Below are 17437 nucleotides of genomic sequence, written 5' to 3'. Positions count from 1 at the left end.
GCCAACACTGAATCATTTTCAAGTCTGAGTAATCCATCTCCCCAGCTGGAATATACAGGAGGGGCAGGAGCCTGCTTTTTCTTTGTTATTTTCTTACAGTTTATACCACAGTACATTTCGCATACCGGGTACATGATAAATGTTAGCTAACTCAGACTCTGTGACAAACCTGCTGCACCATGGGAGAAATCCAACTTTCCTACCTGCTGGGGGCCAGGCCTTGATGTAGCCTGTGCAGTGGACCACCACAAAGTGAGGTTCCCCATCCTTCACAGAGCCAAGTCCATTCCTAGAAGAAGTACATGTGTGAGGAGAAAACCCTACCCAGTAACATTTAAAAGGCAATGCTGGCTTAGTACCTTCAACTTTAGGCTCTTGGATGTTTAGAAAACTGGTCACTTTTTGACCTCTCCCACCCAAAAGTGACCACCATATTTCTGCCAAAGTAAAGAAACAGAAAGGTACTGTAGCAGAAAGAAAGTTGGTAAAGTGGTAGGGCAACTTCTTCAAACAAGATGAGCAAAGGAAGCTGTAAAAGTTTAGGAAAATACTGCCCCCCGCCCAAAAAAATTAACTGGAAAGTGAAGGATGAGGGTGAGGGCTGTTGAAAGAAGTACTATACTAAGATGGCTGAAAAAGTGATGATCTCTACAGGTACTTGGCCATCCCTTTGGTTTTTCATTGTCCAGGACCTCACCTGCATCTGTTCCTCACAAAGCTCAATCTATTCATGGAGACTGGGTCCACTGAGCTACTGCCACACCTGTTTCGAAGAATGGAGAGATTAAAAGCAATTAAGCTGTGCTATTAAAGAACTTTCCATCCATTAACAGCCAGAAAGGGGCTCTGGATTAGACACAGAAGGATAAAGAAGTCAGGCTTGATATTTCTAAAACTGTCCAGAATTTGAAGTTCAAAATATTCCACATAATCTTCAAATGCAGACATTCTCTACATTGTGGTCAGTATACTTTTTGTGTAAAGGACCAGATGCTAAATATTTCAGCTTTTGTGGGTCATACAATCTGTTGCAATGAGCCATCAGAGCATGAAAACAGCCATAGACAACACATAAATAAATGCACATTGCTATGTTCCTATAAAGCTTTATTTACAAATACAAATATTTACAAATATTTACAACCACAAACAAAGAGTTGTGGTTTGCAGATTCCTGTTCTATACCACAACCCAATCTATTTGCCACATTTCTTTATTATTTATCTTGCTCTTGCCTATGTCTCTACATAGGTCGTGTCCACATATTGGGACATTCTCCCACCCTCTCTACCTTCCTTATCTCATTTCTTTAAAATAATGGCTAAAACTTACCCAGAGTTTAATATATACTGTACACTATTCTAAGCATCTTTACAAATATTTATTACCTCATGCTTTTAACAACTTTGTGAGGTTCACAATTCCCAATATTAGACAAAATCACAACACAAAGTAGTCATGTAATCAGCTCAAGGTCTCAGAAAATAGTAGGTAGTAGTCCAGGTTCAGAAGTTACTCTAGGGGCGCCTGGGTGGCTCAGTGGGTTAAGCCTCTGCCTTCGGCTCAGGTCATGATCTCAGGGTCCTGGCATCGAGCCCCGCATGGGGCTCTCTGCTCAGCAGGGAGCCTGCTTCCCCGCTCTCTCTCTGCCTGCCTCTCTGCCTACTTGTGATCTCTCTCTCTCTCTGTCAAATAAATAAATAAAATATTAAAAAAAAAAAAAGAAGTTACTCTAAATCAGTAAGCCATATAATATTAAATTCTGTAACTCTCTCAGGAAACCTTTCTTAATGTCCTACTCATCATTTCTAATAAGCATCCTCTCAGTGCAATGTAGGCAATTTCCACTGTACAACCTGAACTTATTTTGTGACTTTAAGAGGTATCTTTTCTGCCTGTATAGAATGTACCACCATACCTTCTTCAGAATACTAAAAAAGTGTAATTTATAATTATAAACACTAAATACTAATTGAAAGATGTAAGAAAGTATCAACACTGTGAAAAAAAGAAAAATGCAGAAATGTTCTGAGTAGGTGGATGCTGTCTTGTGATATACTGGGAAAAAATACAACTACTCTGGATTAAAATACTACTCTGGATTAAATCCAACTACTCTGGATTAAAATAAAATCCTATGCCAGACATTACCTATGTAATCCTGGGAAGTTAATTTTGAAACTTTTTTTAACAGCCGAATAGTAACCATGAACTCAACCCCAAAGAACAGATGTGGGAAATGTGATGATAGCAAGTCTCTTATAGTATGTGGCATAGGAGTTCATTAAACTTTAGTTCCCTTATCAAACACTTTATTCTGTTATAATTCATGTGGGTCTTGACAGTTCAATTTAATCCAACTAGAGCTCAGATTTAAAAGGTTAACTCCCGGGGTGCTTGGGTGGCTCAGTGGGTTAAAGCCTCTGCTTTCACCTCAGGTCATGATCCCAGGGTCCTGATATCGAGCCCCACATCGGGCTCTCTGCTCAGCAGGGAGCCTGCTTCCGCCTCTCTCTCTCTGCCTGTCTGCCTGTGATCTCTGTCAAATAAATAAATAAAATCTTTAAAAAAAAAAAAAAAAAAGGTTAACTCCTCTAACCAGAAATCAAACACCCTGCTCTTAATTTTTCTTAAGTCAAATCACAGTCCTCAGCCTGACACTCACCTCATACGGCAAATAAATGATCTCCTTGAGCCCATACACATCCTCATGGATGACTGTTGACCTTCCTTTTTCACTGTTCCAGTCTTCAGATCAAGGATACGCCCTGAAAAATGATGTGGAAAACAGTCTGGACTGTGTTCTTGTATGTGGTGAAAAGGGGAAAGGAGAGACACTGGAGGCCAAGATATATAAGTATCCTGTTCATGCCCTCCAATCTCCTTGCTTATAAAAGAACAGGCCAAGTAGGGGAAGGATTTTTTTCAAGTCCAAAATACCTCAACCTCCATCAATGAATGTTATTCTTAAATTCAAAGGCAGCACTGGAGATAACCTTGTGTAAGGAAGGAAGCTGGGAGTGGAAAGTAGTGTTGGCAAGTAAGAGGCCAGGCTATATTCTTGGATCTCATTTTTTTTTTTTTTAAGATTTTATTTATTTATTTGACAGACGGAGATCACAAGTAGGCGGAGAAGCAGGCAGAGAGAGAGGAGGAAGCAGGCTCCCTGCTGAGCAGAGAGCCCGATGCAGGGCTCAATCCCAGGACCCTGAGATCATGACCTGAGCCGAAGGCAGAGGCTTTAACCCACTGAGCCACCCAGGCGCCCCTTGGATCTCATTTTTATACACGTGCACATACACATATGTACACACAATGCACACTGAGGGAATGTCATTGTTTAAAAACAAATAATTTCATATGCTATAGTAACACAATACCCATCTCCAGCCAAAACTGTTCCTCCCTTTATTATATAGAAACTAATGGCAAGGGTGTCTGGGTGGCTCTGAAGCATCTGCCTTTAGCTTAGGTCATGATCCCAGGGTCCTAGGATCAAGGTCCTCATCAGGCTCCCTGCTCAGTGGAGAGCCTGCTTCTACCTCCCTCTGCTGCTCCCCCTGCTGTGTGCTTTGTCAAAGAAATAAATAAAATCTTTATAAAAAAAAAAAGAAAGAAAGAAACGAATGGCAACTTTTGGGAAAAGAACTAGAAACATGAAATCCATAAAGACCTAAAAGAAGGGAAAACTAAAACACAATTAATAAAGGCAAAATCTTGCCATTTGCAATGACATGGATGAAATTAGATGGGGTTATGCTAAGCGAAATAAGTCAGAGAAAGACAGTCATCATATGATCTCACTCATATGTGGAATTTAAGAAACAAAACAGGATCATAAGGAAAGATAGGAAAAAAATAAAACGACAAAATCAGAGAGGGAGACAAACCATAAGACAATCACAGGAAACAAACTGAGGGTTGCTGGAGGCGGGGGAAGGGATGGGGTAACTGGGTGATGGACATTAAGAATGGCAGTGAGGGACGTTTGGGTGGCTCAGTTCTTAAGCATCTGCCTTCGGCTCCAGTCATGATCCCAGGGTCCTGGGATTGAGCCCTGCCATCAGGCTCCCTGCTTGGTGGGAAGCCTGCTTCTCCCTCTCCCACTGTCCCTGCTTGTGTTCCCTCTCTCACTGTGTCTCTCTCTGTCAAATAAATAAATAAAATCTTAAAAAAAAAAAAAAAGAAGGGCAGTGATATGAGCACTGGGCATTGAAAACTGATGAATCATTGACCTAGAGGTAGACCTCTGAAACCAGTAATACATCATGTTAATTAATTGAATTTAATTAATTAATGGACTTTCTTATATTTAGTTACCAGTTTTTAGAAGATTTAGCTTATTTATTTGAGAGAGAGGGAGAGAAGGCGTGCACATAGAGCCCGATGCAGGGCTCAATCCCAGGACCCTGAGATCATGACCTGAGCCGAAGGCAGAGGCTTTAACCCACTGAGCCACCCAGGCGCCCCTTGGATCTCATTTTTATACACGTGCACATACACATATGTACACACAATGCACACTGAGGGAATGTCATTGTTTAAAAACAAATAATTTCATATGCTATAGTAACACAATACCCATCTCCAGCCAAAACTGTTCCTCCCTTTATTATATAGAAACTAATGGCAAGGGTGTCTGGGTGGCTCTGAAGCATCTGCCTTTAGCTTAGGTCATGATCCCAGGGTCCTAGGATCAAGGTCCTCATCAGGCTCCCTGCTCAGTGGAGAGCCTGCTTCTACCTCCCTCTGCTGCTCCCCCTGCTGTGTGCTTTGTCAAAGAAATAAATAAAATCTTTATAAAAAAAAAAAGAAAGAAAGAAACGAATGGCAACTTTTGGGAAAAGAACTAGAAACATGAAATCCATAAAGACCTAAAAGAAGGGAAAACTAAAACACAATTAATAAAGGCAAAATCTTGCCATTTGCAATGACATGGATGAAATTAGATGGGGTTATGCTAAGCGAAATAAGTCAGAGAAAGACAGTCATCATATGATCTCACTCATATGTGGAATTTAAGAAACAAAACAGGATCATAAGGAAAGATAGGAAAAAAATAAAACGACAAAATCAGAGAGGGAGACAAACCATAAGACAATCACAGGAAACAAACTGAGGGTTGCTGGAGGCGGGGGAAGGGATGGGGTAACTGGGTGATGGACATTAAGAATGGCAGTGAGGGACGTTTGGGTGGCTCAGTTCTTAAGCATCTGCCTTCGGCTCCAGTCATGATCCCAGGGTCCTGGGATTGAGCCCTGCCATCAGGCTCCCTGCTTGGTGGGAAGCCTGCTTCTCCCTCTCCCACTGTCCCTGCTTGTGTTCCCTCTCTCACTGTGTCTCTCTCTGTCAAATAAATAAATAAAATCTTAAAAAAAAAAAAAAGAAGGGCAGTGATATGAGCACTGGGCATTGAAAACTGATGAATCATTGACCTAGAGGTAGACCTCTGAAACCAGTAATACATCATGTTAATTAATTGAATTTAATTAATTAATGGACTTTCTTATATTTAGTTACCAGTTTTTAGAAGATTTAGCTTATTTATTTGAGAGAGAGGGAGAGAAGGCGTGCACATATGTGTGTGTGTGTGTGTGTGTGTGTGTGTGTGTGTGTGTGTGTGTGTGTATGCACGCGTACACAGCGAGACACAGAAGGAGGACACAGAGAATCTCAAACAGATTCCGGCTTAGCATGGAGCCTGACACGGAGCTCAATTCCAAAACTCTAAAATCACAACCAGAGTCAAAACCAAGAGTTGGGACACTCAACCAACTGAATCACCCAGGCCCCCCTTAATTACCAGTTTTGATCTGCTTTCACTTTAAAATTTTTTTTCCAGAGTTGCTTAAGAAGCAGATGTGTTTCCTCTAGCCAAACTCTGGCAAAAGTACTGAATAGCATTAAAATAGGGGGAAGGGAAAAAAAAAAAAAGAAAGAAAGAAAGAAAAATAAGACAAAAAAATAGTATAGATACAAAAAAAAACCCACAACAGTAACAACAACTTATATACTGATAGAGGCGCCTGGGTGGCTCAGTCGTTAAGCGTCTGCCTTGGGCTCAGGTCATGCTCCCAGGTCCTGGCATGGAGCCCCAAATCATCGGGCTCCCTGCTCAGTGGGAAGCCAGCTTCTCCCTCTCCCACTCCCCTGGCTTTGTGTTCCCTCTCTTGCTATGTCTCTGTCAAATAAATAAATAAAATCGTAAAAAAAAACCTTGTATACTGATAACCACTCCCCTGTAAAATAAATATCTATTAAATAGAATCCAGTATTAAAGCCAAAGATATGCAGAAACAGGTAGGAAAAAATACCAGGTAATTACCCATACAAATTAGACAGAAACATGGATAAATCTTTTAGAATGGGAAAAATTAATTCATTGTAGATTTGGTTTTTACTGTTTTACTTACAGTAATAAATTTTTATATGCATGCTGTCATAAAAAAATTTTCTAAGAATAACTACAAATTATATTATCTGCATGTGGATAGAAAAAAATGATTATATTCATTTTGGGAGAATATTCTAGAAGCCCTGCCAGAGTTAATGAATAAAGTGAAGACCTAAAACACCTCTTCTGTTTCAGGGAAAAAAAAAGGGCTTCCCATTCATTTTCCATCCACATAATTCATACCTGTCAGGGCATTTTCCGAGGTGGAAAGCTGCTCACGAAGTTTGTCCACATCATCTGGATGCACCTGATCATAGAGTGTGCTACCAAACCATTCAGACTGTGGCTGGTTCAAAACTGGGGTCACTGAGTCAGAGACATAAACCACCCGGCCTGTCTCACATGAGACAATAAACAGAAAGCCATCTGCTGCCTCCAAGATCAAATGTTTGAGTTCCTGCCCAAGGAAGAGAAATAAAAGTTAATACTGAACTCTTAAAAGCCAAGTATTATTCATGGAAACAAGTAAGACATTTCAGGCCTTATGCACGTCTCCATAAGCAATTGCTGGCTCCTGCCTGATCCACAGCCCCAGCTATGCACGCTAAATGTAACTGCCTTCATGATAGTTTTTTTTTAATAGATATTTCTTCAATCTCTCTATGTCACTATTCACCTCTTCCCCTTTATCTCAGGACTCAAGATGGGGAATAAAAAAGTTTCCCATTAACAAAATTTAGTCCTTGATCTTACACCCTTTGGTCTCTTTTTAGGATCTTGCTCTACAAATACTCCCATTTTCACTCTCTCTCCCCTCAGATCTATAAATATGATCAGGTTTTCTCACTTGTATACAAATCTTCCCTCCATTTTTGCCCAACTCATCTCTATTTCAGTGCCAAGTTTATATTAAGAGTAATGTTATATTCACTGGTTCTATTCTCTTACCTTTCACATATTCCTCAATCCCACTATAATTGTTATTCTAAACCATTCATGTTGTTTGTAGCAGGTTAACAGTATTATCCTGACTGCCAAGTCAAGCCCCCTTTCCTGGGTCTTTATTATGTTACTCTATCTCTCTCCAGAATCTGGTAATGTTGTCCATTCCATCCTTTTAAGTTTTATTTTCCTCTAGCTTCTACGACACCATCCCCCAATTTTGCTGCCCTTCTAAATGCCCCTTCTCTGCTTCAGCCACCCTTCCCTTTGTTCAAGTCTTAAGTATAGATATTTCCAAGGTTCTATCTTAAGTTCTCTTCTCTATTTATACCATACTCTCTGAGAAATTATACGTACTTCTTCCTGCTATGAAATGATGCCCAAGTCTGTATCTCTAGACTCCCCTAATCTTTTTTTTCTTTAGCTTTAAGCAGACCTAAATTCCAACCAACTCTTAAACATTTCCAATTTAGACATTCTACCAGCAACTCAATTTCAACATCTCAAAACCAGTCGGTCATATTTCCCCCCTCCAAAAAACAATCCTCTGGTTCTTCTAGCATTTCCTTTCTTGATTAACAGTATCACCTTCCTCTCAGGCTACAAGGCTCAAAATCTAATTACTCTGTCTCATGCTCCAGTGATAACTGTTTTATCAATTCTATTTCCAATACTAGATCATCGTCCTAGTCATTTTATACCAAGACAAAGGAAATGGTCTCCTTGCATTCATTCTCCCAAATCCAGGCTTAAAATGCTCTACATCAACTAACACAATTTTGAGGGAGAGAGATGGGAGAGGGGCAGAAGAGAAGGAGAATTCCAAGTAGACTCCATGCCCAGCACAAAGCCCAACTAGGGGCTCAATCTCATGACTCTGAGACCCCGACCTGAGCCAAAATCAAGAGTCGGACACTTAAACTGATTGAGCCACCCAGGCACCCTAATGCCTAAAAATTAATATCTAAATTCTGTAACATAACACCTAAGTATTCCATGATCAGATCCCAGCCTACTTCCCTATTATCATCTCCCAAGGCTTGCTAAACTATTTCATTTGCCTTGAATAATCCAATCATTCTCACTAGGTATTTGCTCAAATTATTCGCAATATTTACGACACTAATCCCTTACCTTGTCCATGTTTATACTTCTACAGGACTTTAATACTGCACCTCTATGACAGAACTAATTGTGTGCTTATACTGTGTTTATTTATTAACGTGTCTCTTTCCACTAGTGACTATCTCCTATCTCTGTTCTTCTCATAGCACAAAGCATCTGGTTAGCCCGCAAAAGGTGCATAAACTAGAGCCTGTTCAATCAGTATTTCTATGTATATTGTTAGATTAACTGATTAACTATTTCAAAGTACATACATATAAAATCCATGCTATGTGTGTTTTCATATAGACACTCCTATTTGGAAAATTCTTATTGCTTTTTTCTGAACCACATTCCCTTCCTTCTACTCCTCTGAATAAAAAGGTGACATTATAGGTCAATTTTTTCTTCCTTATATTTCCTGTATCTTCTGAATTTTTCTGCATTAACCATGTGTTATTTTTAATAATCAAAACAGAACATGTCTTTCTTACTCTTAGAAGTCTTTGCTAACCATCCCCACTCAAACCTGGTCATTCTATTCACATTAGCCATCCCTCCACTATATATTTATCTAGTCCCATATAAATTACTAAGTTTCATTTTAAGATTTTATTTATTTACTTGACAGACAGAGATCACAAATAGGCAGAGAGGCAGGCAGAGAGAGAGAGAGAGAGAGAGAGAGAGAGGAGGAAACAGGCTCTCTGCTGAGCAGAGAGCCTGATGTGAGGCTCGATCCCAGAACTCTGCGATCATGACCTGAGCCAAAGGCAGAGGCTTTAACCCACTGAACCACCCACGTGCCCCTAAAATTAGTAAGTTTTAAAGAAAGGCTATTTCTCAGGGTGCCTGCATGGCTCTGTCAGTTGAATGTACAACTACTGGTTTCAGCTCATGTCATGATTTCAAGGGTCAGGAGATCCAGCCCCACAATGGGCTCCAGCTCAGTGAGGAGTCTGCTTGAGATTCTCTCCTTCTCCTTCTGCCCCTCCCCCCACTCATATTCTCTCTCTCTCTCTCTCTCTCTAAAATAAATTTTAAAAATCATTTTAAAAAGGTTATTTCTTCTCTGTATGCATTTTCCTCTCATTTTTCACTTGTGTGTATCCAGTCACTCGAAAATTCATATTCAGACTGATTTCCACTCACTCACGTATTCATATTCAGATTAAGTTCTTGAGAAGCTAGAAATGTTTTTGCCTTCCCTATTTTTCTCATTACATGTAACAGAGCACATCTCTAAGGAACGATGACTGCCTTGTTAGACTCCTTCTATCACTAAAACTAAAAGCTGCTTCAGGAATAAGAAATCCATTTTTTCCATCTTCTATAACCCTAAAGGCAACAAAGAGAACTGTTTCCATAGGACACAGTCATCTCTTCTTCCTACAAGTCTACTCTTATTTCACCTTATAGGCTACATTCATGAGTGAAGTTTAAAATACATATAAGCTTTGGGGCACCTGGGTGGCTCAGTTAGTTAAGTGTCTGAATTCAGCTCAGGTAATGATCCCAGGTCCTGGAATTGAACTGCACTGGGGCTGGGGGGTGGGGGGGGGGTGGGGAGTAGAATCCCTGCTCAGTAGGGAGTCTGCTCTTCTTCCCACACCCTTCCCCGTTTGTGCACACAGGGTCTCTCCAAATAAATACAATCTTTTAAAAAATAAATAAAATAAAATACCTATAAGCTTGCTAAATAATTTGCACAAGTATTCTGCAATTCTCACTATTTGAATGCTAATGAATATTATAGCCAGGAATTGAAACTACGTTCCCACGGTGTGACTTTCTCCTTAACAACTGAATTCTTGTACTTTAAGCAATCTACAGACTCAACTTGGCTCTGTCTCTCAATATAAGGCACTAGTTAGAATTATGGTCATCTAGGGGCCTGGGTGACTCAGTCAGTTGAGTGTCTGCTTTCAGCTCAGGTCATTATCTTGGGATCCTGGGATTGAGCCCGGTGACAGGCTCTCTGCCTGGCGGGGAGTCTACTTTTCCCCCATCTCTGCCTGCCTCTCTGCCTACTTGTGACCTCTCTCTGTCAAATAAATAAATTAAAAAGAAAAAAGAATTATGGTCATATACCCCCAAAAGATTGAAATTTTTAAGATTCTAGATCTCAGATTTGTACATCCCAGAGACCTGATCAGTGAGGAAAGAAGGCTTGTAGGTGCCATCAGTGGATGTATTCCCAGTTCCTCGCAAGGATTTCATATGAGAGACTGCCATGCGTAAGATGGTTAGCTTGTCTGGCTTTCGAGCCAGGGCACTACAGGTGGGCACCATGTCTGACAGTTCTGTGATGTAGGCTGTCATCTTGTTCCGTCGCCGCCGTTCAATTTCACTATGATTTTCCCTGCGTGGAGAGAGAAGCCCCATCCAGTGGTCACATCTGGCCATTTGGGAGCAGGGAAGAGTGATATAAATACGGAGAAAGCTGCTAAAGAAATGTAGTTGTTTGATTTAGGAGGGCTTAAGTCTCGGAGGGTAGTGTCAAGTTTGCCAACATTCTCATGCAGAGCAAGCATGGAATAGAAACCAACAAGGCAGAGAATAACCAGATACCAGCAATTCTCCCTATGTCCTGGAAACCTCACTTTCTATGTAAATTACCACTCCCCCAAATAAAAGAAAAGAAAAAGTGTTTTAAGAAGTGATAGTCTTAAAAGATGTTGATTTTATTCACTTTAGTTCCCGAGAGACAAATAATCTTGGCTTGGCTGACTCCATGTTTACTAATTCAACTTTTAAGGCTGAAAATAAAATGACTAGTTTTTTCCAACCCAAGTATAGTGCCCCACAGCTGATAAAAGCACTGATAGTACACTTTCCTTTGGTCTATAAAATGTTGTCTGTTCCAAGCTTCTCTCTTAACACTAGAAGGAAGAACTGGAAGATTCTGAAGTTTTACTCATCTCACTAATAAAGTCCTACCTTCTCTATTTGGATGTGGTGCCAGTATACTGAGCTCAAGAGATTTTAAGATATCATCTAGCAGAGGTCACTTCTGGGTCCCCCACTGGAGCAAAATGAATTGGAAAATAAAAGTGGAGTGGGGAGGAAAAGTCCTGAAAACAGACAATTTGGATCTCAACAGGGTAAGTGGATCACATCTCCAGTGCTGATTTCCTCAATATCAGAACAAAATCTTATCATTATTAAAAATAATAATCCAGTAGTTTTCAAGCTGGATTTCTGAAAAGCCCCATAGTTCCTCAGTGTCTTTCGCAGGGATGCGCCAAAGACAGAACCAAACAATGTGCTGCATTTCTGCTTCTCCTTGAGCAGCTTTTGCTTTATCCTTTTTATTTGCTTCCATTACCACTTAAGGGTCCTACCGGAATAAAAGTTATTTGTCAAAAACAAAAAAGAAAAGTAAAAACAACTGGTCTAACATAAATCTATGAGAAGAGCAAACAAAGGTTAAGAAGTTAACTAAATGACTTTCCCAAAGGCAGCACTCATTCCCAATTAATGCAATGGTTTTCCCACCATACCATACAATATCAGCTTTCTGAAAAGTTAAAGAGTTAGCAGGAAATGACAACAAAATGAGTTTGTGGTCCTGCTGAAAACGGTAATGAGATGACGGGAGAAAGTAGTAAAAACACATATTGGTATCAATGATCTATCTCTCACTGAGTGGTCCCAAATCACAGAAGCCAGAAAACAGAAAAATTTGGGTATATCATTAGTATCCTAGTATTTCTACCTTAGTGACGACAGTCTCCAAAGAGAGCTCTAGAGTCTCCCTTCCAAATGGCAAAAAGGTCTTACCACATGAGTCCATATTTTAACATTCTACTTTCCCAAACTTAAAGCACCCATCTTCCTAGTATCTAACAGACCTCTGACACTAAAATCCAGAAGGCTGCTTTTTTTAAAAAGCCATATCATGGCTGCTAAAACTTTTCTGGGAAACCACAAAAGATTCAATCACCAAAGCAGGACCAGTACTGCTATAACACAGTAATCTAGCCTATGAGTCTACATAGGAAGATAAAGGGTATGCTTTCTAGAGAGGTATGGAATAAATGCTAAGGCCTAAATATTGGGAACCAACTGCAAACATAGATATATTTATTCGTCTTCTGATAAAAAAGTATGCCCCTGTTAAAACACCAACTGGCACCACTACCCTGCTTCTAAAGCCTTTTACTCTGTGAAACAGTGCTGAGATAAAGAAAGAAAGAGAAACTATAAAACTAATAGCAATTTCTTAAATTCCTTAGTAAATCCCTCAACTCACCCACTTTCTGATGGGGGAGGCCAAAGTTCCTGTTACACACAAACTTCTAAAAAATCTTGTCCTCTCTTGCCACAGATAAGGAAAAACACAAAAAGAAGGGGGGAAGAAAAGAGCAGAGTAAGAAAAAGGAAAAAGCAGCATCATCTGCTTCATGATGCTGAAAGACACTGTTCTCCTACCTGGCGAGTCTCTCTTTATCCGCAGAGCTCTGCTCATCATCCGACCTAAAAATAGAATTAATGAACTAAGCTAAAATTAAAATAAAAAGAAAGAAAAAAATAAAGATGGATGGATGGATAGACTGATGGAAGGAAGTAGAGAGGGGAAAGGAAAGAAAAAAGGAAATAGAACAAAATAGATGCAGAGAAGGGAAAATTAAAATATGGACAGGAATCTTGCTCATAACTTTACAAAGCCATTTGTTAGGATAAAGAAAAAGTAACTTACAGGACAAAGGTTGACATAAAATCAAGGCCAATATTCATTATAAATTAACGTAGTCTGAATACAGAAAGTATTTTGCCAATCAATCTCTGTAGAGACCAACAATATATAGTTTGAACAAGAACCAAACAAGAGAATACATTCTCACACATTGCTCCCAATCTGGAAATAAAGTAATACCCACATATGTTATTCTTTTTTTATTTTTTTAAGATTTATTTATTTGAGGTGGGGGGAAGATGCAAAGAGGGAGGAGGAGAATAGCACAGAGCCTGACACGGGGCTCGATCCCAGGACCCCGAGATCATGAATGAAGAGTTAGCCATTTAGCCAACTCAACCACCTAGGTGCCCCCACATATGCTATCCTATAATGAAAAAAAATCAAAGAGTAAATCATGATAAGAATGTCAAATTATCACAAATACAATCTCTCTGTAACATGCAGACACACAAATATGCACTCACAGACAACATAACCGAAATTACATAAATAAAACTTAAGAATTAGGTTTCTGGCACATCCCCTATCATTGGTTTGATACTGAAGTAGTAAATTTCTATTTATTCACTCTCCCATTTCTTTGCAGTAAAGCCCTAAAACTACTGGATCCCCAGTGCCAACTCCCCCTGCCCTGGAGGGGGCTACAAAGGATTACCACTAAATTTTTCTGGAAAACTGAAAACTATAAGAGTTGGTGGCAACTGAAGAAACATCAAGGTGTTGGTAGGCCAGTATGTCAGTATCAATTCCATTAAAAACAATATATATAGAGATATAAATATAGATTAAGAAGCCTCAAATGAAACATCTAAGTATGACATATGAACAGGCTAAAACACTAATATTTCATTATTAAAAGTGACATGTACAGGGGCACCCGAGTGGCGCAGTCAGTTAAGGGTCCAAATCTTGGTTTTGGCTCTGGTCACAATCTTAGGATGGTGAGATGGAGCCCAACAACAGGCTCTGTGCTTGGTGTGGAGACTGCTTAGAATTCATATTCTCTCTCTCTCCCCCCCTCTCTCTGCCCCCCTCCCACCTACCCTTCATCTCTTACAGGAATAAGTTGTTTGAAAGAAACTTAAATATCTAAAATTCCTATTATTACTACTCCTACTATTACAAATCCATAATCCTTTAACCACTCTAGTATCTCTAAGTGAAATACGTGAATGTCTAAATATTTATATTAAGTAGGACAAATAAAAACTAAAATAATTCAGGTCATGTCTTCATAGAGACTTTTTGGAATTTTAATCAAGAAACTGTTAACCGGGGTGCCTGGGTGGCTCAGTGGTTAAAGCCTCTGCCTTCGGCTCAGGTTATGATCCCAGGGTCCTGGGATCGAGTCCTGCATTCGGGCTCTCTGCTCAGCAGGGAGCCTGCCTCCTCCTCCTCTCTCTCTCTGCCTGCCTCTCTGCCTACTTGTGATCTGTCAAATAAATAAAAAAAAAAAAATCTTAAAAAAAAAAAAAAACTGTTAACCTGCATGACCAGTACTATCTATCTGATGACTTGACTGCCATTCTTCTTTTCTTTTTATTTTTTTAAAAATTTATTTATTTAAGTAATCTCAAAACCCAATGTGGGGCCTGAATTCAGGACCCTAAGAATAGGAGCTACATGTTCTACTGACTGAGCCAGCCAGGTGCCCATGACGCCTTGACTTTCCAGTGCAGCTTGAAAAACTATTCCCCAAATATCTATAATTAACTTCTCATTTTAGAGATGGTTTATACCCTAAAGTATTTATAAGTATCTATTTCAATAAATAAATTATTTGAAAATCTCTTAAATTCATTCCTTTCCTATTGCCATTGCCTCCACTCTATCCCAGGCACTCATGATTTGATAGCTATCTTCTTATTCACCTTTGCATCTATCTCCCTGACTATAGTGCTTCTCTTTAATCAATCTTATACACTGCTATTAGAGAAAATCCCATATGCATTTTATTTATTAAAATCTCTTATTCAGGGGCGCCTGGGTGGCTCAGTCATTGGGCATCTGCCTTTGGCTCAGGTCATGGTCCCAGGGTACTGGGATCAAGCCCCACATTGGGCTCCCTGCTCTGTGGGAAGCCTGCTTCTCCCTCCCCTACTCCCCTGCTTGTATTCCCTCTCTCGCTGTCTCTCTGTCAAATAAATAAATAAAATCTTTTAAAAATTAAATAAAATAAAATCTTTTATTCAAAGCCCATGATGGCATCTTACTGCTTCAGACAGTTATAAGCTACTATGACTGGTATTTCTCAGGCTTCTACATCAGTGGTTCTCAAAGTATAGTCCCCAGACTAGCAACATCCACAATAAATATAAGTACTCAGTTAAGCTCTGGATTTTTGATTATTCATTTTTCTAAGGTGGCTACAAACTCCATTTTTAAAAAACAAACTAACTTACTGTTTAAAATATACAGAATGAACTTTCAAAAAAAAATACTTTGCTTTTTATTTATAAATCCTCAACTTTGTACATCTGAGTTGAGAAGGATTTATAAATAAAAAGCAAAGCATTTTTCATAATCTTAATAAAATTTAAATAAATTTATTGCAATCAAAATTCATCTCCACGAAAATTGTTCCTGTTGTAATTTTTAAAGGAAAACTATTGTCTGTACAGAGTTTGTGGAACCATTTAATAATAAATGCAACCATTAAATCCAGAACTTGTGTTCCTGTGGACACCCAGCAAGCACACTGTATAGCTGCCTATCAAATACATAAAAACGTTGTGTAAATTGTGCCATTAGTTTGAAGCCATGTTACCTGAACATAAACAGTAACTGTCATACTAAATTTTGTCAGCTTTCAGAGTGTGAAAAAGACTGCACAGAGAAATTAACTCCTAATGAGATCAAATTAAACTCCATACGCCTGAGCTGCCTGGTCCCACAACACGGCCCAAGATGCTCTATTACATTACCTGGCAAACCGCTCCTTATCATTAGACATCTGATCATCATCACACCTAAAGAAGAAAAATAAGGTTAGCCCAAAGCATTATACTTGTTATATCTACTTCATCTGAAATGAAAACTAGAAAGGAGTAAAAATATTCAACAGGGGGGAAAAAAAAAGCCAATGGAAAAGCATCACAAAGCAAAAGAGATAGTAATACCATCCAAAAGAACTTAAGAAACCCATGACTATTATTTGTCAGGATTCTGATATTCTCCTTTACCCTTACTTATCAGACACTCCAAAAAAAAGGATGATGATCTCATGTGGGCACAGGTGACTGCCTGGTCAACACTACTCTGAGGTTAGGGATAGTTATGTTTTAATTATGGCAAAAAAACATGGAACACAAAATTTACCATCTTAACCAATTTTTAGAGTACAATTCAGTAGTGCTAACTGTATTTACATTGTTGTACAAGAGATGTATAGAACTTTCTAATCTTGCAAAACTGAAACTCTATATACACTAAACATCATCTTCCCACCTGCTCCCCACCTGACCCTCAGTTGCTAGTAACCATTACTGCACTTTCTGTCTCTAATTTTGACTACTTCAGATATCTCATGTAAGTGAGATCATATAGCCTTTCTGTGACTGGCTTATTTTACTTAGTATAATGTCCTCAACATTCATCCATGTTGTAGCACATGTCAGGATTTCCTTCCTTTTTAAGTCTGAACAATATTCCACTGGACATATATGCCACATTTTCTTTATGCATTCATCTGTCAATAGATATTTGGTTGCTTCCACCTCTTGGCTTTTGTGAAAATGAGGCAGTGCACATGAGTGTGCAAACATCTAAGACCCTGTTTTAATTATTTTGGATATTTATAACCAGAAGCGGGGTTGCTGAATCATATGGTGATTCTGTTTTTGATTTTTTGAGGAATCTCCATACTGTTTTCCAGAGTGGTTAAATTTACAATTTACATTCTAACCAATAGTGCACAAGGGTTCCCTCTTTTTCACATCCTTACCCAACACTTATTTTCTATTTCTATGATGGTACCCATCATCATGGATGTAAAGTAGTATCTCATTGTTGTTTCAATTTGCATTTCTCTAATGATTAGTGATGTTGAACATCTTTTCATATGTTTGTTGGCCTTCTGCATATCTTCTTTGAAAAAACGTCAATTCAAGTGGTTTGCCAATTTTTTTTTTTTAAAGATTTTATTTATTTATTTGACAGACAGAGATCACAAGTAGGCAGAGAGGCAGGCAGAGAGAGAGAGGAAGGGAAGCAGGCTCCCCGCTGAGCAGAGAGCCCGATGTGGGGCTCAATCCCAGGACCCTGGGATCATGACCTGAGCCGAAGGCAGCAGCTTT

The 17437-nt window shown here is 39.2% G+C and overlaps 1 protein-coding gene across 5 annotated transcripts in view; it reads right to left on the bottom strand.

The window, feature by feature from the left end:
- Positions 1-17437, bottom strand: part of LOC111161943 (aryl hydrocarbon receptor nuclear translocator) — a 73135-nt gene that overhangs the window by 20078 nt on the left and 35620 nt on the right. For all 5 annotated transcript variants that reach the window (XM_022526013.1, XM_022526014.1, XM_022526015.1 and 2 more), the window contains 7 exons: positions 16067-16111; positions 12875-12919; positions 10589-10802; positions 6638-6851; positions 2666-2768; positions 698-763; positions 204-289 (listed from right to left, as the gene is read on the bottom strand). In XM_022526013.1, coding sequence (XP_022381721.1) covers positions 204-289; positions 698-763; positions 2666-2768; positions 6638-6851; positions 10589-10802; positions 12875-12919; positions 16067-16111 — 773 coding nt within the window. The remainder of the gene's footprint in view (positions 1-203; positions 290-697; positions 764-2665; positions 2769-6637; positions 6852-10588; positions 10803-12874; positions 12920-16066; positions 16112-17437) is intronic.

Source organism: Enhydra lutris, unplaced genomic scaffold, assembly GCF_002288905.1.
Source record: "Enhydra lutris kenyoni isolate GAN:26980312 unplaced genomic scaffold, ASM228890v2 scaffoldscaffold88, whole genome shotgun sequence".
Taxonomy (NCBI): Eukaryota; Metazoa; Chordata; class Mammalia; order Carnivora; family Mustelidae; genus Enhydra; species Enhydra lutris.
This window is presented reverse-complemented; position numbering and strand designations above follow the sequence as displayed.